General features: G+C 67.8%; 5 protein-coding genes and 1 long non-coding RNA gene across 7 annotated transcripts; 5 read left to right on the top strand and 1 right to left on the bottom strand.

Moving 5' to 3' along the window:
• Nucleotides 1-286: 286 nt before the first annotated feature.
• DMTN (dematin actin binding protein) lies at nucleotides 287-9530 on the top strand. Of its 2 annotated transcripts, none has more exons than XM_032204186.1 (17): nucleotides 287-412; nucleotides 5390-5448; nucleotides 5612-5668; nucleotides 6142-6216; nucleotides 6309-6464; nucleotides 6573-6617; nucleotides 6721-6829; nucleotides 6956-7012; nucleotides 7109-7261; nucleotides 7375-7484; nucleotides 7576-7681; nucleotides 7814-7878; nucleotides 7986-8034; nucleotides 8805-8812; nucleotides 9023-9082; nucleotides 9200-9280; nucleotides 9367-9530. In XM_032204186.1, exons 3-17 carry the CDS (start codon nucleotides 5651-5653, stop codon nucleotides 9478-9480), a joined length of 1206 nt encoding a protein of 401 aa, XP_032060077.1. In that variant the 5' UTR covers nucleotides 287-412; nucleotides 5390-5448; nucleotides 5612-5650; the 3' UTR covers nucleotides 9481-9530. The 2 variants fall into 2 exon arrangements, with proteins under 2 accessions (XP_032060077.1, XP_032060078.1); XM_032204187.1 differs by lacking the exon at nucleotides 287-412 and adding an exon at nucleotides 1610-2042.
• Nucleotides 9531-10771: 1241 nt separating this feature from the next.
• On the top strand, nucleotides 10772-16109 carry LOC116499328 (actin filament-associated protein 1-like 2). The gene is made up of 8 exons (XM_032204011.1): nucleotides 10772-10787; nucleotides 13571-13699; nucleotides 13788-13862; nucleotides 13988-14064; nucleotides 14342-14435; nucleotides 14522-14763; nucleotides 14866-15045; nucleotides 15975-16109. The coding sequence occupies exons 1-8, from the start codon at nucleotides 10772-10774 to the stop codon at nucleotides 16107-16109; spliced, it is 948 nt and encodes a 315-aa protein (XP_032059902.1).
• Nucleotides 16110-16311: 202 nt separating this feature from the next.
• On the top strand, nucleotides 16312-16750 carry LOC116499293. The gene is made up of 3 exons (XR_004254219.1): nucleotides 16312-16367; nucleotides 16472-16588; nucleotides 16687-16750. It is a non-coding gene; the product is annotated as an uncharacterized LOC116499293 (long non-coding RNA).
• A 46-nt stretch (nucleotides 16751-16796) lies between these two features.
• LOC116499327 lies at nucleotides 16797-18312 on the top strand. Its single transcript, XM_032204010.1, has 4 exons — nucleotides 16797-16968; nucleotides 17334-17462; nucleotides 17608-17718; nucleotides 17828-18312. Exons 1-4 carry the CDS (start codon nucleotides 16797-16799, stop codon nucleotides 18223-18225), a joined length of 810 nt encoding a protein of 269 aa, XP_032059901.1. The 3' UTR covers nucleotides 18226-18312.
• A 672-nt stretch (nucleotides 18313-18984) lies between these two features.
• FAM160B2 (family with sequence similarity 160 member B2) lies at nucleotides 18985-24394 on the top strand. The gene is made up of 16 exons (XM_032204117.1): nucleotides 18985-19098; nucleotides 19179-19257; nucleotides 19915-20084; nucleotides 20599-20703; nucleotides 20965-21087; nucleotides 21179-21310; nucleotides 21398-21594; nucleotides 21676-21784; nucleotides 21861-21937; nucleotides 22050-22239; nucleotides 22336-22625; nucleotides 22705-22795; nucleotides 22885-23028; nucleotides 23344-23484; nucleotides 23588-23688; nucleotides 23798-24394. Exons 1-16 carry the CDS (start codon nucleotides 19054-19056, stop codon nucleotides 23901-23903), a joined length of 2100 nt encoding a protein of 699 aa, XP_032060008.1. The 5' UTR covers nucleotides 18985-19053; the 3' UTR covers nucleotides 23904-24394.
• Nucleotides 24395-24629: 235 nt separating this feature from the next.
• Nucleotides 24630-27322, bottom strand: NUDT18 (nudix hydrolase 18). The gene is given in 4 exon segments (XM_032204103.1): nucleotides 24630-25301; nucleotides 25303-25451; nucleotides 26190-26403; nucleotides 26479-27322. Coding segments are annotated over 4 exon segments (966 nt in total). The 5' UTR covers nucleotides 26632-27322; the 3' UTR covers nucleotides 24630-24851.
• Between the last annotated feature and the right edge of the window lie 613 nt (nucleotides 27323-27935).

Raw genomic sequence — 27935 nt, 5'->3', positions numbered from 1 at the left:
CCCCAAGCCTTTGCCATCCCCTGGGCTCAGTTAGGGGGTGATGAGGGAATTTGGGCCCCCCCCCGACATCCCAAACCCAGCCTGCCGTCACCCCATCCCAATCCCCACCCCGCTGCGCCCGGCACCCGGGGGTGCCCCTCTCCGTCCCCAACCCCTTGGGGCACGGCTTGGCTTCGGGGTCACGGCGTGGCCGCCCCATGGAAGGGCCACGGAGGGGAGCATCCCCTTGGCCAACCCGGCTCCCGTGAGGCCGAAGGCGGCTCCTGCACATCCTCCTCCATCGCTGGGGCTGCGGAGGGAGGCGGTCGCTGTAGCAACGCGCCGTGCGGCGCAGGGAGGGGATGCTCGGCGCAGGCATGGCTCCCGGCGGACGGGCGAACCTGCCTGCGGCGGGCCGGGGGCTCCCTTGAAGGTAGGGCCCTGCTCTCCTCTTGCCCACCCCATAACCCCCCCTTTAAACCCATCCCAGCCCCCCGCAGAGCTGGCGGTGAAGGACACGGCACGGTGACCCCGCGGGGGCTCTCCGGAGCGTGGCCGCGCGTGGCTCTCGGTGGGTGCGCGGTGCTCGGGGGGGCAGGAAAGGGGCATTTCCAGCCTGCTCCTTGGCACCCTTGGGTGCTGGGCGTGCTGCTGCGGGAGCCGCAGCCGGATCGGGTGCCCTGGGTGCCGGAGGCTGGCGGCGAGCAGCCGCTGCGCTGCCTTCATGCTTGAGAAACTGGGTTAGCGCCGGGGGGGGGTGGCTGCAGCCTCGGCCAGCGACGGGCACGGCCCCAGGGGGACCTCCAGGATGGGGCAGGTCGGCATCCTGCGGCTGGGACCGGGGGGGTTTGGCCTCCGAATTATGCCGGCCTTGGCACCCAAGGGTGCGTGCATGCCCCCACCCTCTGTGCGCAGCCCCCCCCGGTGTGCGTATCCCCCCGGTGTGCGCATCCAGCCCCCCCCCGTGAGCGCATCCAGATGGTTTCTGGGGAGCCAGGAGGGAAACTGAGGCAGCAAGCAGCTCCGTGCGTGCCTGGGGGGAGAGCACCCAGCAGCGGAGGCCCCGTCTCCAGGCAGCTCTCCCACACACAGCCGGGAATAGCTGCCGGCTTCCTGCGCCGCGGCACCGCCGGCACGGGTTCTGCGCCCCCCCAGGGCTGGGTTCTCCCTCCCCACCACCCCAAAATTTCCCTGCTGGAGGGCAGGAGGAGGCCGCAGCCTCCCCGCCCTGCCCCGGCACACCCTGCGGTGCTGGGCCAGCCTCAGCGCTCAGCACCAGGGCTGGGGGCTCGATGGTGCCCCCCTGGGAATTGGGGTGCGGAGGGGAGCGGCTCTGCCCCGGTGCTGGGCTCCCCTCAGAGGTCAGGGTTTGATTTTATTTTATTTTTTTTTGGCAGGTGCTCAGCACCTCCCCGTGCCCTGCTGAGCACCCTCAGCCCCGGAGCTGTGTTTCCAAGAGGTTCTCCTCCAATTAACGGGGGTGCCACCCTCGGACCCCCCCCAGCTTTGGGGCAGGATCCACGGACGCGTTCCTGCCGCACCACCCGCCGCACCGCGCGGTGCTCAGCATTGGGATCAAGCGGGGGCAAAACCTTTTAGCTGGGGGTGCTGCTTTGCACGGGGGGGGTTCCAGGACCCCCCCAGCTCGCTCCTGCTGGCGAACGGGGCCGCGCAGGCCGGGTCCCTCTGCGCTTTCCTCCCTCTTTGTGCCGGGGAAGCGTTGGGCGCGCGAGCGAGCGCCAATAGTGCTTCGTCATGATGCCGGCTAATTCTCCTCTTGTTCCGAAAGGGACTGAGCCAGCAGCAGAGGTGGGGAGCGGCATCGGGTGCCCCCCCCCCCCCCGCCTCCTTTAACCCACCCACGCACCCACCCCGGGTGCTGAGCTCCCCCTTATCAGCGCCCCGGGGGCTGCTCGGCCGCCGCCTGCGCTGCCCGATAGCGGCGGGCGCTCGGATGCGAGCCCCGGTGCCGTGCTTCGGCCTCGGCGAGAGGAGGAGGAGGAGGAGGAGGCCAGGGGGTCCCCACCCCCCTGGAGGGAAGCATGAGGTGGCCCCAGCCCTAGGTGAGTGCCCCCCCCCGGCTGTGGGGACGAAGGGAAGGGGGAGATTGGGGTCGGGACCCTCTCCGGGGGGGGGCTGCGTTGCGCAGGGTCGGCGGCCACCGCCCGTGGGTTCCCCGTCACTGCTCCCCGCTCGCCCTCCCCAACGTTGAGGGGGGGGGGTCCTAAAGGGTGGGGGCAGCCCAAAATTTCATCCCCCTTCTTCTCCTGGGGGGCTGCAGCCCTGCCCTGTGTCCCCGTGCCCGTTTGGGGCAGAGCTGCCCTTGCCGGGGGGCTCTTGGGGACAGGAGGGCGGTGACGTGGGGACGCGGGGGGGCGGCTCTCCCCAGGGTGCACCTGATTTATCCCACGGTCCCCACCCCAAAAAAACACCCCCATAGCAGGGGTTTTGGGGACAGGGGACGTCCCAGTCCCTCCCTGGGGACAGCAGCGTTGCCACCGCGTCCCCCGAGGGAGGAGGAGCCTGGGCGCTCCCGGCCCCACCTGTGGAGTGAGTTTGGGGGGGTCTCAGCCCTGTAGGGTTTATTTTTTTGGGGGGGGACACCACTGATCCCCTGCTCCCAGGAGTGCTGGGTGCAATGGGGTCGATGCTCTGGGGGTCTCGTTGTGGTTTTGGGGCACGCCCTGAGATTTTGGCACCCCCCCGGCCCTGCGGTGGCTCCCGTTTGGGGCGCCCCAACCCCGCTATGGGGCCGTGGGCGTGCGGGGTCGGTGGTCAGGCAGGGCTAAACCCGGTAAAACCAGGGCCACCAGCTGCCACCTCGCCCCCGGGGAGCCCCCGGCCACATTTTGGGCAGGTGCCACGCTGTGGTGGCATCGGGGTCCCCAGGACACCCCGTGTAGGGTGTCCCATGGGGCTGGGAGATTTTGGGGTTCACTGGGGGGCCGTGGGCATCTCCCAGACCCCGCTGGGTCCCCGGCGGCCCCTCCGCGTGCGGGATGAGCAGGCTAATCCCATCCTAATCCCAGATTACGTGCCACGTGAGCCACAGCGGGCTGCGGGGTGGCCATCGGAGCCCTGTGGGGCAGGGGGGGGAGCACCGGACCCCAAAAAAAAACGAGGGTTTTGGGGGCTTTTGGGCAGGTGCCACGCATCTGGGATTAAAAAACAGCGGCTGGGTTGGGATTTTGGGGTGGGTAGGTGAGGTTTGGGCCCAGATCGGGGAGAAATTTTTCTGTCCCCCGGGGGGGGGGGACAGAAAGGGCGAGAAGCAGGGCGCAGGAACCGGACACCGCGCGCCCCGTGCGCCCCGTGCCCGATCGAGTTGCGGGGAGGACGCTCGGGGCCTCGCCGTCAGCCGGGAGCTTGCGAGCAGGGGAGGAGGAAGAGGAGGAAGAGGAGGAGGAGGAGGAGGCTGGGTTGGGCTGGGAAACGCCGGAGCCGTTCCCAGGAACCGGCTGTTCGGGGAACTTGTGACCCCCCCCGGGTGTCCCCCCCCTCCTCTCCGCGCATGGATAGGGCAGGGGGCCCGCGCCCGCTGCTCTGGGGAGGGAAGGGCAGCGAGGAGAGGAGGAGGAGGAGGGCGAGGGGAGGAAGGCTGGGGGTCCCTCGTTGCTCCCCGCACCCCTGGTTAGGGGTTTTTTGGTGTTTTTTTTTTTTTTTTGGGGGGGGGGGGGCCCGTGCAGCCTGGCCTTTCGCCCGGCCCCGCGCGCTGATGGCTTTGGCGGCTGTGAAAAGTCAAATCCGGATTTCCTCGGGGCGGGGTGGGGGGGGTCTGGTGGGGGGGGGGGGGGGTGAAACCGACCTCTCCACGCCCCCCCCCCACAGCCCAGGGGCTGGGTTACACTTTGGGGGGGGTCTCCCACACCCCATCCATCCATCTGTCCGTCCATCCATCCCTCTTCCTCTCCCCATTCCAGGTACCCACAGGGGGGGGGGGCTCGGTGCGTGTCCCCCCCCCACCCCGCACACCCTATTCCTGGCTCTTGGCCCCCAAAATCCCCCGGCGGCACCGTCCCCGAGCCGCCCTTATCTCGGGGAGCCGCGAGGGTGCCGTGGGGCGGTGGCCCCCACCCTGCCCACAGCCGATAAGCTGCCCCCCCCCCCCCCCCCATGTCCCTTAATCCAACCGGGGGGGGGGCTGCCCCGTCTCCCCCCCCAGCCCCTCTCTGGGGTTTGTTTTCCTTTTTCCTCCCCAGCATCCGCAGCCACCCCGCACCCACCCTTCCTCTGCCTCCTGCTATTTGCCGGCTCATCCATCTGCTCGCCCCCCCCCCCCGGACCCCCCCCCCAGCAGCTCCTGGGGGGTCCCAAACGCGCCCCCTCCTCTCACCACGGCACCCATGGGGTCCCCAAAAAAAGGGCTGGGGGGGTGGGGGGGGGTTGTGCTGGAGGAACAAACCCTCCCTGGCTCGGAGGATGGAAAGTGTGAGCTCATGGGGGGCGCGGGGGGGGCCAGCACAAAGCCGCCTTGTGCCGTGCCCGGCCACGCTCCGGGGGTGCCAACAGCACCGGGCCCCCAGCCCCCGAGGTGCCCCCGAGCTGCTGGGCTGGGGGCGAGCAGATCTGACCCCCCCCCCCGGTGCCAAAATAGGGGATGATTTTTATGGGGTGACCTCCAAAGGCGCTTTTTGGGGAGGCTCCGGACCCCTTTATGGCAGCTCGACCCCCCCCCCCCAAGGTGCTAGGGGATGTCACATTTCCCCCTTCCCCGTTTTTACTGGGGCTGGGGTCCCGGGGGGGGGCTGGGGGTGGTTGGCATCCCCCAACCCCATGCCCCGAGGGGGGATTTGGGGAGGTTTTGGGGAGGTTTGGGGCGCTGCGCCGGCACGGGGTTTGATTTATTTTTATTTTCCAGGTGCTCCCCGCTCTGAAAGGAGAAGTTGGGAGGCAAAAAAAAACATAAAAATGGGGAATTTTCTCCTTTGTCCGGGGGCTTTGTGGGTTTTGTTTTTTTGTTTTTTTTTTTTAAAAAAACCCCTTTCGGGGCTTTTCCAGCCGGGGGGTTGAGGGCAGGGGCTGGGCGCAGTGCGCGTCCCGCTGCTGCTGGAGCCTTCTGGGGGACAAAAGCCCTCCCGGCCCTCGTGCCCTCGGCTTTCAGCCCTCGTCAGCAGCCACCCGGCCACGGGGCAGGGGCCACAGCGGGTGCCAGGCACGGCTTTGGGGTGACGGGGCTGGGAGCTGCACCACCGCCACCCTATAAGCCCCCTTTGGGGTCCTTTTGGGGTCCCTTTGGGTTCCTCGGGGTCCCTTTGGGGTCCCTCGGGGTGGGTTCTGCCCCTGGTTTAGGGGCTGGGGCAGGTGCCCAGGGGTTTCTCGGCGAGCCCCCAGCGCCAGGGATCGATCCCAAAATTGGGGAGCCCCCAACCCTGCCCCCCTCACCCCCCCCCTCCCCATTTCGCCCTCACAGAGGCAGCCCCCGAGCCCCCAGCCCGGCGTTGGCACCCAGAGGGATGCGGAGCCACAGAGGTGAGTGGGGGGCCCCAATCCCCCCCCCCTTAACCCCAAACAGCCCCGGAACCTTTCGTGTCCCCCCCCCCAGGGTGGGTGGCGCCTCGCCCCGGGGTGCTGCGTGCCCACCTTTTTGGGGGGGGTCCCCAAAATTTCTGCTCTTGCTCCCCCCCCATCACAGGACCCTGTGACTGACCCGGCCCCTCCGGTGCGCAGCTGAATGGAAAGACTGCAGAAGGTAAAAGGAGGGGGGACAGGGGGTTTGGGGGGGGGGTGCCGGAATTTGGGGACCCCCCTGGGGCTGCCTTCCTCCCCTGCCTTCCTCCTCCTCCTCCTCCTCCCGGCCTGGCAGCACCATCTAGTGGCAACGTGTCCCCGTCCCCTCCCAAGCGTCCCCAAACCCTAAACCTAAAAATTGGGGGCGAGGAGACCCCCCCCCAGGGCCCTCCCAGGAGTCCCCCACCCCCAGGGGCATCTCCCCTTTTTTTTGTTGTTTTTTTTTTGGGGTGCCCCCCCGCCCTCGTGCCATGCCCCCGCTCCAGCCCGGAGCCCTCCCCATGTGCCCAAAATTTGGGGTTGCCAAACCCCAGCTCCCAAATCTACCATCCCAAACCCCGGATCCGAAATCTATCATCCCAGATCTGTCATCCCAATCCCAAATAATCCTAAATCATCCTAAATAATCCCAAATAAATTCCCAATCCCTTCCAGCAACCGCTGACCTCCCCTGGGAGCGTCTGCTCCTCGCGCGGCTCCAGCGTCCCAGGCTCGCCCTCCAGCATCGTGGTAAGAGCTCATTCCCCAAACACCGCTGGAAAAACACCCCCAAATTCCCCTCCCGCACCCAAAATCGCTGTTTTTCGCCTCTTTTTTCCCAGGCCAAAATGGACAACGAGGTGCTGGGCTACAAGGACCTGGCCGCCATCCCCAAGGACAAGGCCATCCTGGACATCGAGCGCCCCGACCTGATGATCTACGAGCCCCACTTCACCTACTCCCTGATGGAGCACGTGGAGCTGCCCCGCAGCCGGGAGGTGAGGGGGGGGGACACAAAAATCCCCCCCCCCAGGGATTTGGGGGGTCCCTGGCTGTGGGATTAACCCTTTTTTTTTTTTTTTTTTTTTTGTCCCCCCCCCCCGCAGCGCTCGCTGTCTCCCAAATCCATCTCTCCTCCTCCGTCCCCCGAGGTGAGTGCGCCGGGGGGGGGATTTGCGCACGAGGGGGTGACGCCGAGACCTTCACCCCCCCCAAAAATTTCGCCCCCCCCACCCCTTCACGACCCCCCCCCAGGTCATCCGGGAGTGGTTGGAGAGCCGGACCCCCGGTGGCACCTCGCAGCCCCCCCCCCGGCCGGCTGCCAGCACCCCCCGCAGCAGCGTCCAGCACTTCCACCGGCCCGGTACGCACCTAAAAAACCCCCCAAATCCCATAAAACCCATTGCCCCCCCCAAACTGGGAGAACTGGGCAAACGGGGGTGGGCGAGGACCTTCTGGGGGGGGGCTAACCCTGCCCTTCCCCGTGCAGAGACCGACACCACGGAGCTCAACATCTACAAGAAGCCCCCGATTTACCGGCAGAAAGGTGAGCGCGGCGCACGGCACACGGCACCGGGGACCCCCCCCCCCCTTTTAATTATCTCCCCCCTTTTAATTATCAACCCCGTGTGCCCCCCCCCAGAACCCCACAGCGGCCCCCACCACGGCAAGCACCTGATAGAGGATCTGATCATCGAGTCGTCCAAATTCCCCGCCGCGCAGCCCCCCGACCCCAACCAGCCTGCCAAAATCGAGACCGACTACTGGCCGTGCCCCCCGTCCCTGGCCGTCGTGGGTAGGCGCTGGGGTGGTTTTTCCCCCCCAAAAAAACCCACAAACCCCCCCCACCTCTCTGGGGGTGTTGTGTCGGGGTTGGGGTTGGACTAAAATCCTCTTTTTTTCCCCCAGAAACGGAGTGGAGGAGGAGGATGGCCTCCAAAAGAGGGGAGGAGGAGGAGGAGGATCTGACGGAGGAGATGAAGAGCCTGCGGGAGCTCCAGCGGCAGGAGCTGAGCAAGGTGATGGGAGGGCACCGGGGGGGTCCAGGGGGGGCTGGGGAGGTGCCAACCTTGACCTGACCCCCCCGCGTGTCCCTTGTCCCCCTCCCAGGTCACCTCCAACCTGGGGAAGCTGATCCTGAAGGAGGAGATGGAGAAATCGCTGCCCATCCGCAGGAAAACCCGCTCGCTGCCGGACCGGACGCCCTTCCACACGTGTATGTGGGGCAGGACGACCCCCAGTGGCTCTGTCCACCCTCCCAGTCCCTTCCCAGTAACCTCCCAGTCCCCTCCCAGTCCTCCCAGTCCCCTCCCAGTGCTCCCAGTCCTGACCTCCCGCTCTCTCCCAGCGCTGCACAGCGGCAGCTACAAGAGCTCCTCGCTGCCCGCCTCCGGCCGCAGCACCCTGACCCGGGTGAGTGGGGCCTGGGGGGGGGCTCCCCGTGGTTGTGGGGGGGTCTTGGGGTGGCGGTGGCACCCCCCTGACGCTGTCCCCTCGTGTCCCCTCCTGTCCCCTGCCAGCTGCAGTCGGCGGAGTTCAGCTCGGGGAGCAGCGAGAAGGGGAGCCCGGGTGAGCGCCGCGTGGTTATGGGGGGGGGGGGGGGGCGCATTTGGGGACATGGGGGGGACACCTTTTGGGGACAGGGGGACAGCTTTGGGGATGGGGGGACATCCCTTGGGGGCAGGGGGGGACATCCCTTGGGGACGGGGGGACATTTCTGGGGTTGAAGGGGGGACATCCCCGGGGAAGTGGGGACGTTCTTGGGGACATGGGAACATTTTTGGGGACATTTTTGGGGAGGGGGGACACCCCTAGGGACAGGGGGGTCATCCCTGGGGACAAGGGGACATCTTAGGGGATGGGGGGACATCCCTGGGGTTGAAGGGGTGACATCCATGGGGACATGGGGACATCCCTTGGGGATGGGGGGGACATTCCTGGGGACATGGGGACATTTTTGGGGATGGGGGGACACCCCTAGGGACAGGGGGGGTCGTTCCTGGGAACAAGGGGACATCCCTGGGGATGGTGACATGTCCCTGGGGACATAGGGGGACACCCCTGGGGACAGAGGTGACATTCCTGGGGATGGGGGGGGACATTTTTGGGGAGGGGGGACACCCCTAGGGATGGGGGGGGTCGTTCCTGGGGACCAGGGGACACCCTTGGGGACCAGGGAACATCTTTGGGGAGAGGGGGACACCCCTGGGCATGGGGAGAACACCCCTGGGGACAAGAGGGACACCCCTGGGGACATCCTCGGGTCCGGGGGGGTCACCCATGGGGGGGGGGGGGGGGGACATCCAGGGGGGTGCTGAGCCCCCTCCCCTCTTTTGCAGGCGTGCAGGTGAGCGCCCAGCCGGCTGCCAGCGCCCAGAGGGTGACGTATGGAGGGGGGGGGGGGACACATGGGGACACCTCAGAGGGGCTGGGACACCTCGGAGGGGCTGGGGGGGGTGGGATGAAGGTGCGGGGGGGCGGCTGGTGTCTATTTTTTATTTTTTTTGGGGGGGGGGGGGTTGTGAGGATGATGATGGTGCCGCCTTCGTCCCCGCAGAACGGGCAGCGCGGGCGCATGGACAGAGGCAACTCCCTGCCCAGCATGCTGGAGCAAAAGGTGAGGGGGCTTTGGGGGGGGGGGGGGGGGGGGGCGGTGGGCTTCAGGGGGGGGGCACCAGGCTCTGTGTGCGTTGGGGGGGGTCTCACGGCTTTTTTTTTTCCCCCCCCTTCCCAGATTTACCCCTACGAGATGCTGATGGTGACCAACAGAGGCCGCGTCAAGCTGCCCCCCGGCGTGGACAGGACCAGGCTGGAGGTAAGGGGCTGCACCTGGGAGGGGGGGGGCAGACAATATTTTGGGGGGGGTCTTGATGCATTCTGACCCCCCCTCGCCCCCCCCAGAGGCACCTCTCCCCCGAGGATTTCCTGCGGGTCTTCGAGATGCCCCCCGAGGAGTTCGGCAAGCTGGCCCTGTGGAAGCGCAACGAGCTGAAGAAGAAAGCCTTCCTCTTCTGACCCCCCCCCCGGCGCCACGACCCCCCCCCAGCCGGTTTTTAGCACCCCCCCACACCCCTCACAGCCCCCCCCCCCAGCCCCCTACCGTTTTGCAGGGGGCTCAGCCTTGTGCCCCCCCCTCCACACACACACCTCTCCGGGACCCCCCCCCCTCTCCGTGCCCAACTTGCAGTGAGCTGATGGGGCTGGGGGCACGGTTCTGCGGGGGGGGGGGAGGAATTTGCCCCCATCTCGCCCCCCCCCAGGCACGCTGATGGGGGTGGCACCCCCTCCGTGGGCTCAGCACCCCCCCCCCTGGGCTCAGCACCCCCCCCGTGCCCCCCCCCAGGGATGGGGAGCGCCTGCAGGATGTGGCTCATGGTGGGGGTGTCCCCCCCCCAGGCTCATTTGACCCCCCCCCAGACTCATTTTACCCCCCCCTCACCCTGGTGTCCCCCCCCCCGTGCACCACGACCACTCGTACACTGCCAAAACCTGCCTGGCACCCAGCTGGGGGGGTGAGGGGGGGGCATGGATGGGGGTAAAATTGGGGAGGGGGGGGCAAAAAGATGGGGCTAGAAAATTGGGGGGGGGCTCAGCAGGGCTGGGGGGGGGGCAGCTCCTCAGCTTGGGGGTGTGTGTGTGTGTGAGTGCAGATGCCCTTTTTTTTGGGGGGGGGGGGTGAAATAGGGAAATGGGGGGGGAAATTGGGGGGGGGGTCGCAGCAGGGCACTGGGTGCTGCCCCCTGTGTGCTGTGCCCCCCCCCACAGCACCTTCCTCGGACACAATTTTTGGGGGGCAGAGCCCCCCCTCCGCCCCCCCCCCCCCTCCCCATGCCCCCCCCCCCGTTTCCAGCCGCTGCCCCCCCCCGCTGGGGCCGCTCCGAATGTAAATTTTGGGGGAAAAACCCCGCCAATTGCGCACCGGGCCCCTCGCTGCCTTTCACCATTCCCTTGCACACGCCCCCCCCAGGAGTACAAATGCGGGATTTTCACCCCGGGGGGGGGTCGGGGGGGGTGGGGGGGGTCTCTGGGATTTAATTCCGGCCCCCCCCGCCCCCCCCGCCCCGTGCCGGTGCGCGTTGTTGCTTCCGATTAAAGGTGACCTGGCTTTACTCCTGGGCTGCTTCCCTCCCCAGCCCTGCAGGCGGCGGTGCTGCGCTTATTTTTAATTTTTTTTTTGGGGGGGGGGACTTCTCCGCCTTCCCCCCCCCTCGGTTCCGAGGCGTTTTGGGTCCCCGGGGCGGGTGCGAGCCCGGCCGGGTGCGCGCAACCCCGGCCCCGGGCGCGCGATGTGAGCGCTGCGCGCACCATGGCGCGGCACGGAGGTACCGTGGAGAGGTGGGGGGGGGGACCCGAAATTTGGGGGTGTGGAACGGGATTGGGGGGGGGTGGAAATCTGGGGGGTGCAGGTATTGGGGGGGAGAAGGTGGGGGGTAGGAGCTGGGGGGGTGGGAACCGTGGGGGTGCAAAGGTGGGGGGGGAAATTATGGGGGGGGAAGTAGGGGGGTGCGGACCGTGGGGGCGCAAAGGTGGGGGGGGAAAATCGGGGGGGTGCAAATCCAGGGGGGGTGAAGCGGGGGGGGGTGCGAACCTTGGGGGTGCATCCCGGGGGGGGGGTTGCAAAGCTGGGGTGCAACCTGGGAGGGGGGGGAACTGGGGGGGTGTAAGCCAGGGGGGTGCAAACCTGGGGGTACAAAAATAAGGGGTGCGGATCTGGGGGGTGCAAACATGGGGGGGGGCAAATCTGGGGGGGGCAAAACGTGGGGGTGTGAAGCTGGGGGTGCAAAACTGGTGGGGGGGGCACAAAGCTGAGGGTGTGTGAAGCTGGGGGGGGGGGGGCGAGCTTGCAAAGAGGTAACGGAGAGGGCAGAGGCTGTGCGGGGTGCCAAAAGGGTGCAGCAGGGCGGGGGGGGGTTCCCCGGGCGTGGGGGGGTCCCTGTGTGTGTGGGGGGGCGTCCAGAGAATAGGGGTGTCCCGGGGGGGGTGGGTGCATGCAAAGTGGGGTGCAGGGGGTGGGGGCGTAGGGAAAGGGGGGGGGCGTTTTGGAAAGGGGGGGTGCTGGGCACAGGGAGGGTGCCTGGGGCCGTGGGGGGGGCGCTGGGGAGGGGAGGGGGCGAGGGGGTGCCTGTTTTGGGGAGGGGGGGTGCACGGGGGGGGGGAAATTGGGGTGCCCCTAAGTGGGGCCGGCTGCTCCCTCTGTGGGCTTCTTTCCCCCAAGTTTTGGGGGCTCAGCGGTGGGGGGGGGTGGGACAGGGACCCCCCCCCGCCCTGGAGCCGTGTCCCTGAGCCCCCCCCCCCCCGCAGCACGGGGTCACGCTGCGGCTGGGAGCAGCTCCAGGCTGAGTCACCCGCCCCGCGCTTGGCCGGAGCCTCCACGCTCCCTGGGGTGCTCCGGGGCTGCTGCTCCCCCCCAAAAACCCCCCCCCTCAAAACCCCCCCACGCCCCTCGTGAGGGTCCAGACCTCATCCTTTGGGTGGCATCCGTTGGGTGACCCTTCCTCCTCCTCCTCCTCTTCCTCCTCCTCCTCCTCCTCTTCCTCCTCGGGGATGCCAGCGGGCGCAGGGCGCAGTGCTGGGAGACAGCTCCGTGTTTTGGGGGGGTTCTCCTCGCCCCCCCACCCCCCCTGAGAGACCGAGGAGGCTGCTTTTTGCCTCTGCTGCCTCCCCCCAACCCCAGGAGGTGGAATTTGGCACGGGGGGGGCACCACCGAGGGCAGCCCCCCCCCCCCAAAACCCCTGCCCGCTGCACACCCGAGAGCGCGCCGGGCACGGCACCCTCGGAAAGCCGGGGGGCACCGGGGGGTGGGGGTGATGATGATGAGGAGGGGGGGGTGAGGGAGCAGAGGAAGGTCCGGGGGGGTGGAGGACGAGGCTGGAGGCTGGGGGGAGCGAGTGGCTGGAGATGTCATGGCCCAGGAATTCGGCCTTGGGTGGAGGAGAGGAGAAAAGGGAGGGAGAGGGAGAGCCAGGCACACCGGGCACCCTGCCCTTCCCCAACCCCGGCCTCCCCCTTCCTCCTCCTCCTCCTCCTCCTCCTCCTCCTCCATCCCCCAGCACCCCGGGGAGCTCCCAGCTCCGTCCCCCCCCCCCCCCACTTTCCCCCCCCAGTTTCCAGGGCGATCCAGATGTTTGGGCCCGGCTCCGGCATTGCTCAGCCTCGCTGCCCTGCCAGATGTTTCCTCCCCCCCCCCCCCCCACCCAATCCTTCCCCGGGCAGGGGACACCGGGCTCCCCGGCTATGGGATGAGGCCAGAAGGGGAGGACGGGGCCCCCCCCATGCCCGTGCCTCCACGGGGGGCTTCTCCCACGTCCCCCACGCCCGGCTGCCTCCTTCCCTGGGGGGCTGCTGCCCTCCGTGGGGCTGCGTCGCACCCAGACAAAGCCCCCGGGGATGGGCGCATGGCACGGGGGTGCTGGGGGGCACCACGGGGGCGCAAAGTCCCGGCTCCTGGGGGGATCCCAGAGCAGGAGGAGGCTTGGAGCTGGGGGGGGGGAGGCGAGGGGGGAGGCCGGGCAGGCCCCAAGCCAGGCTGCGGTGGGTTTCGGCTCTGCGGTGCTCGGTCCCAGCGGGGAGCACAGCCCGGAGGAGACGGCCACAAACTGCTTCCAGAGGCACTTTAGGGGAAGGGGCTGGGGGCTGGAGCTGGAGGGGGGGGGCGTCTGCAGCAGGAGGGTTTGGGGTTCAGGATGTGGAGCTGACGGGGGGCAGCTTTTGGGGGCTGGGGGGGTCCTCTCCGTGCGCTCCGGCCGGGGCGAGGAGGCGCAAAGCAGCCCCTTGTCCCGGCACGGGCTGGGGGTCCCAGCGCTGATCCTGCTGCTCCCTGCCCTCCCCAGCCCCCGGAGGGGATTTTGGGGCATGCCCTGAGGAGCCTTCATCACCCTCCTCCTCTTCCTCAGCCCCCTGGGGTGCTGCTCTCCCCTCGCCAGCCCTGGAACAACCCCGCTGTGTGCCGGCACAGAGGGGGCCTTCAGCACCCGGCCCCCTCCCCTGGGGGACATCAATAGGGGAATTGTGCCGGGCTGGGGGGGCACAGCCGGTGGCACGGGGCACGAAATCACCGCCACCGCTGCTGGCACGTCCCCAACCCCGTCCCTGTCCCCCCCCCAGACCTGGACAGGCTCCTGTGCGACCTGCGCTCCTTCCTGCTCATCCTGGACCGCGAGAGCCTCAGCGCCGAGGCCAGAGCCAAGAAGAAGTCGGTGGCCGAGCTCCTGCGGCGGCTGCAGAGCCCCCAGTGTGAGCGCAGGGTTTTGGGGAGGGGGTGCCAGGGCTCCAGGGAGGGGGGCAGAGGCCGTGACTCGGCTCTTTTCCCCCCCCCTCGCAGCAGAGGATGCAGAGTACATGAGCATGCGCTGCCTCTCGCCCTCCTCAGGACCCCCCCAGGGCCGGGATAATTCAGGTGAGTCCAACCCAAGCCCTGCACCCCCCCTCCTGCATCGTGCACGGCCCCGTTTGGGGGTCCCAGATCCTCGCTGCCCCCCCCGTGTAATCCTTTTCTGTGTCCCCCCCCCCCCCCCCCCCAAGGAACCAGGACGCAGGATGCACGGGGAGGGAGAGCGTGCGAGCGCCGCCCGGGCAGCACCCAGAGCCCCCACGGTGGGGTACGGACGGGGGGGGGCAAAAGGGGGGTCGTGGGGGGCTCCAGGGGGGACAGGGGGGTGCCAGGAGCCGCTGCAACCTCGCTCGTATGGGGTTGGAGGGTGGCACGTGAGCCCCCCACCCACTTTTGGGGCAATCTTTTGGGCACCCACCGACCTTTTGGGCCCCCACCCATTTTTTGGGCACCCTCACATCTTTTGGGCCCCCACCCATTTTTTGGGCCCCCCGGGGCCAAGCAGCACCCCCCCAGCACCCTCCTTCCCCCCCCTCCCACCCCAGAGCACCTCACCGAGCACCTCTCCATCCCCACCGCCCGACGACTCCTACGAGGACACCGAACCCTTCGGCCCCGGGGGGCACGGTGGCGGCTCCGGTGAGCACCCGACACCCCCTCCCCTGCCCCCCCCAGCCCACCAAGTGCCCCCAGCACCCTCACGAGACCCCCCCTTGGGCTCGCAGGCGGCGCCGACACCGACAGCAGCCACTACGAGTCCTACGGGGAGGACGAGGACGGTGCGCCCCTGCCCGACCGTGCCCAGGACCGTGCCCACTACCTCCGGCGACCACCGGCCAGCGGCCCCCCCCTTCCAACCGAGCCCCCCGGCCGCCCCCAGGCTCAGCTCTGCGGCTTCCTCTGGAGGAAACGCTGGCTGGGGCGCTGGGCCAAGCAGCTTTTCATCGTCCGCGAGCACGCGCTGCTGGTGCGAGGCAGGAAATTTGGGGCGCACGGGGCGAGCCAGGGGGGTCCCCGTGCTCCCCGCGCCATGAGCGACCCCCGCCGTGTATCCAACCGCCCCCCCCAGGGTTTCAGGCGTGCCGCAGACCCCCAGCCCGTGCTGGAGCTGGAGCTGAGGGGCTGCCGGGTGGCTTCCAAGGGCACGGGGAGCAAGAAGCTGCCGCGGGCGCTGAAGGTGACGGGGCCGGCGGGCGAGGCGCTGGTCATCGGCTTCCCGAGCCGGCAGCAGGCGGAGGACTGGAGGAAGGTTTGGAGGTGTCGCAGCCTGGCAGAGCTCTGCGCGGGCAGGGTTTGGGGCTGGGGGGTAAGGGGCAGGGGGAGGAAGGGGGGTGCAGCCCTGCGGGGGGGTGTGATGGGTTGGGGGGTGTCGTGTCTGTCCCTGGTTCCTGTCCCATTCCCAGTTCCCACCACGTTCCCAGCCCCAGTCCCAGTTCCAGTCCCATCTCCAGCTCCCATTCCATTCCCAGCTCCCGTCCTATCCCCAGTTCCCATCCTATTTCCAGTTCCCATTCCATTCCCAGTTCCAGTCCCATTCCCAGTTCCCATCCCATCCCCTGCTCCTGTCCCATTCCCAGTTTCCATCCCCAGCTCCCATCCCATCCCCATTTCCCATCCCATCCCCAGTTCCCATCCCATTCCCAGCTCCCATCCCATTCCAGTTTCCATCCCATCCCCAGCTCCCGTCCCAGTTCCTCTCCCATTCCCAGTTCCCATCCCACCCCCATCCCCAGGTCCATTCCCATCCCAATCCCATCCCCATCTCCCACGCCATTCCCAGCTCCTGTCCCAGTTCCTGTCCCATTCCCAGTTTCCATCCCATCCCATCCCCATATCCCACCCCCATCCCCATTTCCCATCCCAATCCCGTTCCCAGCTCCCATCCCATCCCCATTTCCCATCCCAATCCCATCCCCATGTGCAGGGGCTGCAGCCCCCTCCCTGTCCCCTCTCCAGGTGATCGAGGAGGTCAGCAGCAACTCCCCCAGCGGGCTGGCACCCCACAGCCCCCCAGCATCGCCCCCCAGCAGGGTGAGCCACTCATTTCCCCCCGGGAAACCACAGACACCCCAAAACCCCACCCTGCTGTCCCCATCAGGACATGCTGGGGGGGTTTTCGGGTGGGGACGGGGTGCCCAGACCCCATGGGGATGGGGCTCCCCCCCTCTCCACCCCCAGGCGCTCCGGCTGGGCTCGAAGGAGGAAGAGGAGCAGGAGGAAGCATCCCACAACCCCAGAGAGGACCCTAAAGGAGGTGAGGTGCCCCCGGGGGCGTCCCCAAGCAGCGCCACATCCCCAAGACCCTGCTGCTAATATTATGGGGTGGGGGGGGGGGGGGCGATCCCACAGGCTTCCTGGCGCTGCGGCTGCGCGGGCGCTGGCGGCGGCTGTGGTGCACGGTGCAGGGGGCCCTGCGCAGGTTCCCCGAGGAAAACGGGGGGGGGGGCTCCTGGCCCCGTCTGCGCCCTGCTGCTGGACGGCTGCGAGGTCACCCCGGGCCCCCCCGGGGGCTCCCCCCGGCGTCTCCAAATCCGCGTGGCTCAGCGGGGCCGGGAGCTCGCCCTGCTGCAGGTGAGCGGCACCCCCCTTTGGCACCCTAGGGTGCTCCCCCCCAAAAAAAAAAATAATTGGGGAGGGGGGCACCCCCTGCCCGCATCCCCTCTGCCCCACGCCAGGCCCGCTCGGAGGAGCAGAGGGAGGCTTGGCTGAAAACCCTGCGGGCCAGGGGAGGACAGGGGGGGGGCCGCTGCCAGCCCCCAGGAGGAGCCCCCCAGGCTGGGAGACGGAGCAGGGTGAGGAGATTTCGGATGGAGCACGACCGCTGCTGCCCCGGGGGGATTAATTAATGAGGAATTAATTAAGCCCCCCCCTCCTTTTCTCCTGCTTGCAGCGGGTTGCTGCTGCGCCGCTTCCCGACCCCCAACGCCTACATGGACGACCCCTCCGGGCACCCCAACACGGAGCGGCTGGTAACCAGCCCAGAGCCCTCAGCCCCCCGAAATGGGGTCGGGGAGAGGGGGCCAGGCCCCCGCTGGCTCCTCGGCCACCAATTTTTCTTGGTTTTTCCCCCGGCAGCAGCAGAGCTCGGACGGAGCCGCGCACGGGCAGCGCCGGAGACCCGCGTCCGCGCTGCCCGCCGGCGCCTGCAGCAGCACCGTGCCCTCGCAGGGAGGTGAGAAGGGGCTGGATGGGGCGAGAAGGATTTGGGAAGCAGCAGGATTTGGCCCCATTTGGCTTCAAACGCCCTCCGTGGTCCCTCGCCTTGGGGTGCTGGGTGGTTTGGTGCCGCGCCGTGCTCCCTCCAGCTTTCCTCCTTCCCCCAGCGCCGGCTCGCAGCAGGGATTTCTCCCCAGCCCAGCGCACCCTGACGCTGCCTGAGAGGAAAGGGGCTCGGGATGGTTTGGATTTCCTCATCGGTAGGACCCCCGGGGGGCTCCGCTGGGGCACCCGACCCCAAATTGGGGTCGCGCCCGTGCCCGGCAGCGCCCCGCTGTCCCCGCAGGGAGGAGGAGAGCGTTCCCTAAGCTGGAGGAGAAGGTGGGGCAGCTGGAGAGGGCTTGCAGGGGGAAGAACAGGCTGAAAGCTGGCTCCGAGATGAACCTGCTGGCCATCGGCAAGTCCCTGAGGGGCCACATCGCCGCCACCGCCAGCTCGGCTGCCTCCGAGGTGGGGGTACCCTGGGGCAGGGGGGACACGGGTGGGCCACGGCGGGGGTCCCTGGGGAGGTAAGGGCTCCGTGCACTGCTCGGAGGGGTGGTTTTGGGGAGCGGATAGCCCCTTTTTGGCTCTCCCAGCTCGGTTTTCCCAGCAGGGCTCCTTCCTCTCCCCGCTCCTGAGGCGCACGGCGTCCGCCCGCAGCGCCCTGAAGTGCTCGCCCTCGGCGGGCGTCGTGGAGAAGGGAAAAGTCCTCCAGCAGAAAAAGGTACGGGGAGGGCAGAATTAAGGTGATGAGGGCACAACGAGAGCTCTGGGACCTTTTTGGGGGGCCCAGCACCCTTGGGGTGACTTCCCCATGTTTTGGGACCTCGCAGGAGTGGGAGATGAAGGCTGCGAAGTGAGCGGCACCGGGGCAGCCCCCCGCCACGCCGGGCACCTCGCAGCCCAACCTCGTGCTGCACGTGGATCGTGCAGGACCAGCCGGTTCTTTAGCCACCAGCATCGACGCCGCACCTACCCCCGCCTAGCCGTTTTTGATCCCTTTTATATCGATTTTATATATCCGCACACGCAAACTCGCCAAAAGTGGGGCTGCAGCGTCTCCGCCGCGGCCGGGGCGCAGATTTTTCCCAGTTTGCAGCCTCTGCTGTGGGTCTGGTCCAAACTGGGCCCCCCAGTTCCCCCCCCAGGGACCCCTTCTCGCACGGGTGAACCCCAGGACCGAGCAACGGGGGGGCCACGAAGCACAGGGGGGGCTGCTCGGGGGTTCTGACCCCGCAGCGGGGCCGGGGCTCCGCTCAGTGGCTGCAGCTGCGCCAGGCTGCTTGGAGGCAGCTGTGTTTGTCGTGGCTTGTTTTTAATCATGGAAACGTATTTTTGTATTATTTTTATTATTTTTTGTTTTATAAAAGGATTAAATAATCATAAAACTTGGCTTCTCCCAAAAAGTGTCACGGGAGGAGGTGAGCGGGGCTGTGCCAGAGGGCTGGCCGGCTGCTGCGCTCCCTGCAAAGAGGAGCGGGTCACAGCAGGGCTGGGCGTCCCCTCTGGGGTGTTTTGGGGGGGCTGTCCCCATCTGGGTGTGCACGGGGGGGCTGTCCCCAAGTGTAAATGGGTGTCCGGGGGGGCTGTCCCCAATTGTATATGGGTGTGCAGGGGGGGCTCTCTCCATCCTGATGTCAACGGGGGGGCTGTCCCCAAGTGTATATGGGTGCTTGGGGGGGATGTCTTCATCCCGATGTGTATGGGGGGGCTGTTCCCAAGTGTATATGGGTGTTTTGGGGTGCTGTCCCCATCCTGGCGTGCCCAGGGGGGGCCACCCCATGGCTCCATCCCCACCCCCACCCTTCTCCGCTTTAGTGCCAGCCACTTTCCACCCTCCCCAACCCCAAAGACCCCTCCAGCCCCCAACCCAGCCCCATTCCTCGGGTCCCCCCCCGCCTCTCCCCGCCCCGATCCCAGCCGGGGGAGGTGCCGTCCCCGCACCGCCCTCCCCGCACGGCGCCGGGCGGAGCCAGCGCGCAGCGGGGGCGCACCGGGGGCGCACCGGATCCGGTGCCGTGGACCGCTTATAGGGCCGATTTTAGGGCCGGGCACAGCCATGCTGAGCCGTTTAGGAGCTCTCCTGCAGCAGGCGGTGGAAACGGTGAGCGGGGGGGTGCGGTGGGGCCGGGGGATTTGGGGGGGGGGTCCGTGCGCCCCTGACTGCGGCCCCGGTGTGCGCAGCGGGAGCCCAGCGTGGACCTGCTGGAGGCGTTCACCGAGCACTGGAAGGGCATCACCGGCTACTACCTGGAGGCTACGGGTGAGTGGGGGCTTCAGGGGGGGTCGCCGTGCCCTAAATTGGGTTCGCCGTGCCCTAAATTGGGGTCCCTGTGCCAAAAGCTGGGGTCTCCGTGCCCTAAATCGGGGTCCCCCTGCCCTAAGCTGGGGTCCCCGTGCCTTAATCCGAGTTCTCCACGCCCCAAGGTGGGGTCCTGTGGTGTGGGAGCTGAGTTCCCACGCCCAGGGAGGGGGTCCCCAAACCCCAAATCAGGCTCAGAAGACCTGGAAGTGAGGTCCCGGTGCCCAGCGAGGGGTCACGGTGCGCTAACGGGGCACGGTGCCGACCCCGCTGCACCGCGGCTGGCCTGGGTGGCAGGGCTCCAGCTGGGACACCCTCTCCCGGATCCCAAGGAGGTCGTCTCCTCCTCGTTCCCCGGGAGCACCAAAACAGAGCCTTGAGCTTTTCAGCCTCCCCTTTTCCCCACTGGCACCGTGCCCGCGACACCGGGAGGCCGGCGGGCGGCAGCTCGCTAGGCCCCGAGCGGAGGCAGCGACCACGGGTGCTTCTGGGTCTCCATCCTCCTCACATTGCCATCTAGCGTCGCTCCCTTGCTGGAGGAGAGAATTCAAAGCCTGGGGAGCGCCAGGGGGCACCCCCAAAATGCGTGTCCCAGTGTCCCCCCCCCTCACCCCGCAGACGAGAGCACCCCCGCCAAGCAGACCGACATCCCCTGGCGCCTCAAGCAGATGCTGGACATCCTGGTGTACGAGGAGAAGCAGCACCCGGCGGGGGAGGCCGGGCCGTGCCTCGAGTACCTGCTGCAGCACAAGGTCCTGGAGACCCTCAGCACGCTGGGCAAGGCGGAGGTAGGCGGCCGGGGGGGCACCCATGGGTGCCAGGAGGCGGGGGCGCACAGCGCGGCGCTTCCATGAGTCTCTTTGAGGTGCCTCTTTCAGTAATTATTGCCTAAATAGAGCAATTCTGCTGTGAATTTATTGCTGATGACGGTGAGAAACCCTATAAATAGATTTTTTTATTGAAATTTGGGCAAATTGTGGTGTGCTGTGTGCCGCGGGGGGGTGTGCTGGCTCATGGGTCGGCGAGGCTGGGTGCTGGGCTTGGACTCCCCATGTTGTAAGCAGTGGGGAGGGGGAAAAAATCCTGCTCTCTTTTTTTTTTTTTTTTTGGCATGAGAGGGAACCAAAATCTGTGATTTCCAAAGGGAAAGGAACCCAGGTGGGGGTCCTGGGGGCTTTGCATCATTTGGGGGAGCAGCAAACCCGCACCGAGGGGGGGTTGTGGAGCTCGGCGGGTGCTTTGGGGCACCCAAACGAGGGGGCGAGGGCTGTGGCCGACCCCCTCCCCTCCTTTCCTTTCCAGTACCCCCCCGGGATGAGGCAGCAGGTCCTCCTCTTCTTCAGCCGGGTGCTGGGCCAGGTGCAGCACCCCCTCCTGCACTACCTCAACGTGCACAGGCCGGTGCAGGTGAGCATGTTGGGTTGGGTAGGGGGCTGCTCCGTGCCCCCCCCATAACCCCAGGGGGCTGGGAAATGCCGCGTTTACCCCCCCCCAAAAAAACAAACCATGCGCAGGGGCTCGGCGGTGCCGCTGCGTGCCGGGACTGGCCCCGGTGCTGCCGCAGACACTGAGTCACCCCAAAATGCTGAGCCCCACCCCTGGCAGGGCGGTGAAGGGCGGCCGAGCAGCTCCTTGCCTCCTTTTCTCCCCCCCCAAAAATAATTTCAGAAGCTGCTGCAGCTCAGTGGGCACCCCCTGGGCTCGGGCACGGAGAAGGAGGAGGCGCAGTTCGCCGCCGTGCTGTGCGCCAAGATCCAGCAGGATCCCACCCTGCTGGCTTACATCCTGGAGGTGCGCAGCCCCCCCCTCTCCTCCCCGGGGTCCCCGCGGGGTTTTGGTGCTTTCGGAGGAAGGTCCCGGCCTCCATCCTCTTCCTCTCCAGGGTAGGAGCATCCTGAACGGGAGGAAGGCTCAAGAGCAGCCCGGCACCCCCCTTGGAGAGGGTGCAGAGCATCCCCCGGCGCGGAGGGACGGCAACCTCGTCACCTCCTTGGTGGGGCTGTGCAAGAGCCAGGTAGGGGGGGCGAGGACAGGCAAGGGGGGGGCTGTTGGACACAGCCGGGCTCCTGCCACCACCTCTTCCTCCTCCTCTTCCTCGCAGGCGAGCAGGGTGGCGCTGAAGGCTGGGGAAAACTTGCTGCTGCTGACGGGGCTGCCCCAGGAGGCGGCCGCAGCCTGCCTGGTGCGCAGCGGCGCCCTGTGCCAGCTGCTGACCGAGCACCTCTGCCACCTCCACGGCGCCGTGCCCCCCTGCGCCCACCCCGACGACGTCCTCGCCATGGGCAGGGCCAGCTGGAGGTAAAAGTGGCCACCAGTTGCCCACCCGGGGTGTGGGGGGGGGAGTTTCGCCCCCGTTTCTGCAGCCTCTGCGCCCCGCAGGTCGCCGGGGGATGCCGGAGGTGCCGGGGACTTCGCGGGGAAGGAGAGCCTGGTGGCTTTTTTCTGCTGGTTGGATTTTTTGGATGAGCTCGTGGCAGGCGCCCACCCGGTACGGAGCACCCAAGGGACCCCCCCCCAAGCACATGGTGCCCACCCCGGGGCTCAGGGTGTGCCCTCTCCTGCAGCTGGTGGCGGGTGCCCTCGGCGAGGCCGTGGAGGAGAAGTTTTTCCGAGGCGTCCTGCAGCCGCAGCTGCTGCAGATGTGAGTACCCAAACCTGCAACGGGGGGGCAAAAATCATCCCGGGGGGGGGCAGTTTATAGGGAAAAAAACCCTTTGGGGCCCCTCTCTCAGCTCCCCGTGCCGTCCCTCCAGGTCAGAGCTCGCCATCCTCAGCGCCACGGCCGTGCTGTCGGGCACGGTGCGGCAGCTCCGCGCCCCCCCCCTGCTGCAGCGCCTCGTTTCCTTCCTGCTGGGACCCGGGGGGCACCCCGAAACCCCAGGGGACCCCCCCCATCCTCTGCGCGCCCACCTCATCGACCGCTGCGCCCACCTCTCCGACGAGGTCAGCCCCGCACCGGGGAGGTTCATGGGGTGGTTTTAGGGGTGGGGGGCACCCTGCTCAGCCCCCCCACCCACCCCACGCCGTGCCGTGCCGCAGATCAGCCTGGCCAGCCTGCGGCTCTTCGAGGAGCTCCTGCGGGTGCCCCACGAGGAGGTGGTGCTGAGCCTGGTGCTGAGGAACCTGCAGGCGAGGGGCTACCTCCAGCGCGGCCCCCCCGTGCCCGAGGAGCGCGGCGCCCCCGAGCCGGACCCCGATGAGGAGGAGGAGGAGGAGGAAGATCCCTACTTCACCGACGGCTTCCCCGAAAACGGCTTCGGGATGGGAAAAAAAAACCAGGGGGGCTCATCCCCGCTGGGGAAGGGGCACGTGAGCGAGGTGGTCAGCAGGTAGGGCTCCCCAAAAAGAGGGGGCTGCGTCCCCGTGCCCCCCCACCTCCTCCCCTTGCCCTCTCCACCTCTCTTCCAGCTTCCTCTGCCTGGTCCCCGAGGAGGCCAAAACCTCCTCGTGCCTGGAGGAAGGCGGCTACGACACCTACGTGCACGACGCTTTGGGCATGGTGAGGGTGGTATTTTTTTTTGGGGAGGGGGCTCACCCCCCTTGTCCCCCTTTCCTGCCCTCACCCCGCTCTGTTCCACGTCCCCCCAGGTCCAGGCGAGCCGCAGCAGGGCGGCCTCGTGGGGGTGGCCCCTGGCCCCCCAGCCCCTCGACGGTTGCCCCCCCGAGGGGCAGTTTTACGAGGGGCGCTTCCTCAAGGTGCTGTTTGACCGCCTGGCGCGGATCCTGGACCAGGTAGGGGATCTTTGGGGGGCTCCCCAGGGGGGGCAGCAGCACCCCACGGTGCTGCCCCCCCTGGTGCCACACCAGCTCCCCCATTAATATCCCTTTGAGCCCCCCCCGACCCCATAAACCCCCCCAGGGCACCTCTCCGTGCTCTCCCCACCCCACAGTGGAGCGCGGTGCCAGCCCCGCACCCCAAAACCCCACATCCAGAGAGCATCTCCCCCCTTCACATCTCCTTTTTATAGGGCTGGGGGCTTGCTACAAAGTTGGGGGGGGGCCCGGCCACCTCCTGGCACCCCCCTGAGCATCCCATGTGCACCCCAGCCCTACAGCCTGAACCTGCAGGTGACCTCGGTGCTGTCCCTCCTGGCCGCTTTCCCCCATCCCCACCTCCACGAGTACCTCCTGGACCCCTACCTCAGCCTGGCGCCCGGCTGCCGCTCGCTCTTCTCCGTCCTCGTCAGGGTAACGCCACCCCCCCTGGGTGTTTTATTTTAAATTTTAATTATTTTTTGGGGGGGCCACACCGAGGAAACGGGGGCCTGAATCTCTCCTTCCCTGCGCCCAGGTGATCGGGGAGCTGATGCAGAGGATCCAACGCGTGCCCCACTTCAGGGCCAAGCTGCTCCTGGTGCGCCAGCAGCTGCTGGGGCTGGTCCCCGGCGAGCAGTAAGTGCTGGGGGGGTCGGGATTTTAATTTTTTTTTGGGGTGGGGGCACGAAGAAATGGACCCTGGGGGGGTGCGCGCACCCCACGGGGCTCCCGGTGCTCCCCGCAGGATGGAGCACGCGATGCTCTTCAAGGGGGTGGTGGTGCTGGAGGAGTTCTGCAAGGAGCTGGCTGCCATCGCCTTGGTCAAGGGCCCCCCCGAGGGCCCCCCCTGAGCCGCTGCACCCCAAAACCCCACCGGGAGCCCCCTTCCCTCGGCCGGGCTGCGAGGGGGCTGCTGGGGGCAGATGGAGAGCGCTCCCCGACCCCGCTCCGAGTGGCACGACCCCAAAATGGGCACAGGGACAGCACCCCGGCCCCCGGCCCTATGGGGTGGGAGAGGATTTGGGGGGGGCCCGTGGAAGTGTGGGGCGCTGAGTCCCGGGCAGGATGCGGCCCCTCAGGGCACGGCGTGCACCCCGCTGCTCGTCCTCATCCTCATCGGGTTCCTGCTCCCCGCGTCGGAGCTGTCCCAGAGCCCCCCCAGCCCTCGAGGGGGGGGATTTTTGGCAAGAACTGGAGGCACCAGCACGGGACCCCGAGGGGCGGCCGGCTAACGAGGTGGGTGCTGGCCCCAGGGCTAATTACAGCCCCTCGTTTGTATCGGGGCAGGGTGCGCGTGGGGGCGCAGGGTTGGTGCGCACCGTGGGACGCAATAAAGCCCTGAGCTGGGAGCTCTGGTCCTGTCTCTATCCCCCCTGGGGGGCACCCCCAAACCCCCAGGACCCCCCCAGTCCCAGCAAGGAGCCAGGTGGGTGCAAGGAAGCAGCAGCTGATTTATTTCTACCGGGGCTGGCTCTCCGCCCCACAAAGAGGGGGGGACACGGGGACAGATCCTGCCCCAAAGCACCCCCCCGGCCCCATACATTGCGGGGGGGGGGGCTCTCACTTTCACCCCCCTGCACCTCCAGCTCTGCTCCCCCCTCCCCAAGCCCCGTCCTCATTTTGGGGCTGGCACCCGGGGGGCAAAACGCGCTCCACCCCCAGCCCCTCTCCACCACCGCGTAAAGCGAATCTGCGGGAACATCGGGGAGCAGCTCCTGCACCCCCCCCCCCCAAAAAAAAAAAAAAATAATCGCTCCAAACAGCACCCTTGGGTGCTAGGGTGATGGGTGGGGGGGCTGCTAGCTGCGGATGGGCACCGTGCCCCCCTCCCGCAGCCGCTGCAGGATGCGGCCCCTCAAACCCTCCTCCTCCACGCGCCACCAGCGGAAAGCGGGGTGGCACAATTCGGGGGGGGGGCCCTCCCCGGCGCCGCGGGGTTGGAGGCTCACCAAAACATTCAAGCAAACCCCGTCAGCCCCCCCGGACCCCCCGGCTCGGTGCTGCAACCCCAACAACCCCATGGGCCCGATATGGGGGTCCGGGGGCAGGCAGCCCCCCAGCAACCCCAGCACGGGCAGGCGAAGCCCCCGGCGGATTTGGGGAGGGTGGGTGCCGCACGCCACCACGGGCAGCCGGGGGGGGCCGGTGACGTTCAGCAGCACCCAAAGGTGCCCAGGGCAGGGGGTGAAAGCCACCAAGAGCCTCAAGCAGAGGTGGGCGCAGGGAAGCTCCTGGGGCAGCGTGGGGGGGGTGCGGGGGGCTGCGGCGGTAGCGGGCGGCCAGGTCGAGGAGGGGGAGGATGTCGGGGGCGCGCAGGGGGAGGGGGTCCAGGGGCCCCCCCCACCACCTGGCCTGCAGGGACTCGGCGTCTGCGTCCTCCAGGGTCTTCAGGGTCCCTCCTGGGGGGGGGAAGACAGAGGTGACCCCGGTATGGGGACAATGGGGGACCCCAGTGACTCGGTATGGGGACGGTGGGGGGCCCCGGTGACCCCATATGGAGAGGTTGGGGGCCCCCCCTGTGCATGGAGCCCCCCAGGAGCACTGGTGTCCCAGCACGGGATGCCAGTCCCTGCTTTTTTGGGGTGCATGGGGGCACCAGCACCGAGCCACGGGGATGATGCACCCTTATGGGGTTTTTAGGGGATGCCAGGAGCTGGTGGTGCTGCTGGCACAGGACTGGCTGGGGACCCTAATAGCCCGGCATGGGGCTTCCTGGGGATCCTAATATCCCATCATGGGGATCCTTGGGGACCCCAATACCCCATCATGGAGCTGATAGAGGATCCTCATACCCCATCATGGGGCTTCTTGGGGACCCTAATGCCCCGTAACAGGGCTGGTAGGGGACCCTAATACCCCATCACAGGATTTATTGGGGACCCTGATACCCCACAACAGGGCTTCTTGGGGACCCCAATACCCCATCCTGGGACTTCTTGGGGACCCTAATACCTTGTCCTGGCGCTTCTTGGGACCCCAATCCCCCATCCCGAGCCTTCTTGTGGCTCCCAGAACCCGATAACCTTAACAGGGGACCCCAAAACCCAGCCACCAACCACGGATCCAGCAGGGGCTGCACCCCACGAGCCGCCCCCACCCCACACCCCCTTAATTTTTTTTTCCCCCGAGTCACCCACCGGTGGGGCGGGCGAGGAAAACGAAGCGGAGCCAGGCGGGCCCCCTCTCCTCTAGGGCCAGTAGGGTGAGGGGCTCGCACTCCAACCCCGATTCCTCCTTCACCTCGCGGCGCAGCGCGCCCACCACGCTCTCGCCGGGCTCCATGCGCCCCGCGGGCAGGTACCAGGTCCCGCGGCACTCCGCCTTGGCCTCCTGCACCAGCAGCACCCCGTCCTTTTTGGGGACAAAAAACAGGGTTTGTGGGGCGTATAGGATCGGGGGGCGCTCGCTTTTAGGGCGCTGCCTCACCTCGTCGTTGAACAGCACGGCCAGGACCACGTAGCAGGCGCTGCTCCCCAAGCGCACGGGGTCTCCGGGGTGCGGGGTGCCGTCGTAGGTGCCCCCCAAATCCCAACCCCGCCCGCTGAGCACCGCGTCCAGCTCCTCCGTGGCGTCCCCCATGGTGTCCCCGCTCAGGGGGCTGCGGGGTTTTGGGGTGGCGGGGGCACCCGGCGGGCGTGCAGCCGAGCCCCCGATGGGGACGGGCACCCCCGGTGCCGCGTCTCGGCGGGCTGCGGGGCGCACGGGGAGAAAGGGGGGCTGTAGGGGAAGGGTTTGCTGGATTGGGGGGCGTGCAGCGGGGTGTAATAGGGGAAGGGCTTGCCGGGCTGCAGGGGGGGCGGGGGGGTGTAATAGGGGAAGGGTTCGGGGGTTTTGGGGGGTCCCGGCGGGGTGCGGTAAGGGAAGGGGCTGCTGGATTGCGGGACGCCCAGCGGGGTGCTGTAGGGGAAGGGCTGGCTGGATTGTAGGGCCGGGGGGGGGGGGAGATAAAAAGGGAAGGGGTCGGGGGGCTTGGGGGGGGCCGGGGAGGGGCGGTAAGGGTAAGGCTGGCTGGATTGGGGGAGGCAGGGGGGGGCGCAGGAGGGGAAGGGTCGTCCGGATTGCGGGGCGCAGGAGGGGGGGGCTGCAGGGGAAGAGCTGGCTGGATTTGGGGATGCGGGGGGGGGGGCCTGTAGGGGAAGGGGGTGCTGGATTGGGGGACGCGGGGCAAGCGGAGGAGGGCGAGGGGCTTGCTGGATTGTAGGGGGTAGGGGGCAAAGGGGCTGCTGGACTGGGGAACGCTGGGGGGAAGGGGGGCGCCGGACTGGGAGCTACTGGGGGAAAGGGGTCTGCTGGACTGGGGGAGGCTGAAAAGGGGGGAGCCGGGGGGGCTGTAGGGGGGGGGAAGGTCGGCGGGAGGAGGGGGCCAGGGGGTGCTGGACTGCAGGGGGCTATAGGGGAAGGGGTGCGGGGGGTGCGGGGAGCATAGGGGAAAGGGGTCCGGGGACGGCGGGGGGCTGTAGGGGGGCGAGGTGGGGTGCAGGGCGCACGGGGGGCTGCTGGGCTGCAGGGTGCAGGGGGGTGGGGGGCTGGGGGGGTTATGGGGTCGGCAGGGTGCAAAGGGGAAGGGTCAAGGGATTGTAGGGTGCAATGAGGGGTGGGTTTGGGGTCGGCAGGGTGCAATGGGGGGGTCTAAGGGATTGTAGGGTGCAATTAGGGGTGGGTTATGGGGACCCCAGGGTGCAATTAGGGATGGTTTGAGGGGGGTTTGGGGTGCAATAGGAAAGGGTTGGGGGATTGCAGGGTGCAATTAGGGGTGGTTTGAGGGGACCCCAGGGTGCAATGGGGAGGGGTCCAGGGGATTGCAGGGTGCAATCAGGGCTGGGTTATGGGGTCGGCAGGGTGCAATGGGGAAGGATCAAGGGATTGCAGGGTGCAATTAGGGG

Source organism: Aythya fuligula, chromosome 27, assembly GCF_009819795.1.
Source record: "Aythya fuligula isolate bAytFul2 chromosome 27, bAytFul2.pri, whole genome shotgun sequence".
In the NCBI taxonomy this organism is placed as follows: Eukaryota; Metazoa; Chordata; class Aves; order Anseriformes; family Anatidae; genus Aythya; species Aythya fuligula.
Note: the sequence above shows the minus strand (reverse complement) of the source record. Positions and strands in the feature narration are given on the sequence as shown.

What these genes read in the sequence shown, in the direction of transcription:
- DMTN (XM_032204186.1), top strand. An exon ending in CCCGTCCCTGGCCGTCGTGG is followed by an intron (nt 7,262 to 7,374) that starts GTAGGCGCTGGG and finishes TTTTTCCCCCAG; the next exon opens with AAACGGAGTGGAGGAGGAGG. An exon ending in TGGACAGGACCAGGCTGGAG is followed by an intron (nt 9,281 to 9,366) that starts GTAAGGGGCTGC and finishes CGCCCCCCCCAG; the next exon opens with AGGCACCTCTCCCCCGAGGA.
- LOC116499328 (XM_032204011.1), top strand. An exon ending in GCGGCTGCAGAGCCCCCAGT is followed by an intron (nt 13,700 to 13,787) that starts GTGAGCGCAGGG and finishes CCCCCCTCGCAG; the next exon opens with CAGAGGATGCAGAGTACATG. An exon ending in CCAGGGCCGGGATAATTCAG is followed by an intron (nt 13,863 to 13,987) that starts GTGAGTCCAACC and finishes CCCCCCCCCAAG; the next exon opens with GAACCAGGACGCAGGATGCA.
- LOC116499327 (XM_032204010.1), top strand. Translation starts at nt 16,797, where the DNA reads ATGGGGTCGGGGAGAGGGGGCCAGGCCCCCGCTGGCTCCTCGGCCACC. An exon ending in CACCGTGCCCTCGCAGGGAG is followed by an intron (nt 16,969 to 17,333) that starts GTGAGAAGGGGC and finishes CTGGAGGAGAAG; the next exon opens with GTGGGGCAGCTGGAGAGGGC. An exon ending in AAGTCCTCCAGCAGAAAAAG is followed by an intron (nt 17,719 to 17,827) that starts GTACGGGGAGGG and finishes GGGACCTCGCAG; the next exon opens with GAGTGGGAGATGAAGGCTGC.
- FAM160B2 (XM_032204117.1), top strand. Translation starts at nt 19,054, where the DNA reads ATGCTGAGCCGTTTAGGAGCTCTCCTGCAGCAGGCGGTGGAAACG. An exon ending in TCGTGGCAGGCGCCCACCCG is followed by an intron (nt 21,785 to 21,860) that starts GTACGGAGCACC and finishes CCTCTCCTGCAG; the next exon opens with CTGGTGGCGGGTGCCCTCGG. An exon ending in CAGCCGCAGCTGCTGCAGAT is followed by an intron (nt 21,938 to 22,049) that starts GTGAGTACCCAA and finishes CCGTCCCTCCAG; the next exon opens with GTCAGAGCTCGCCATCCTCA.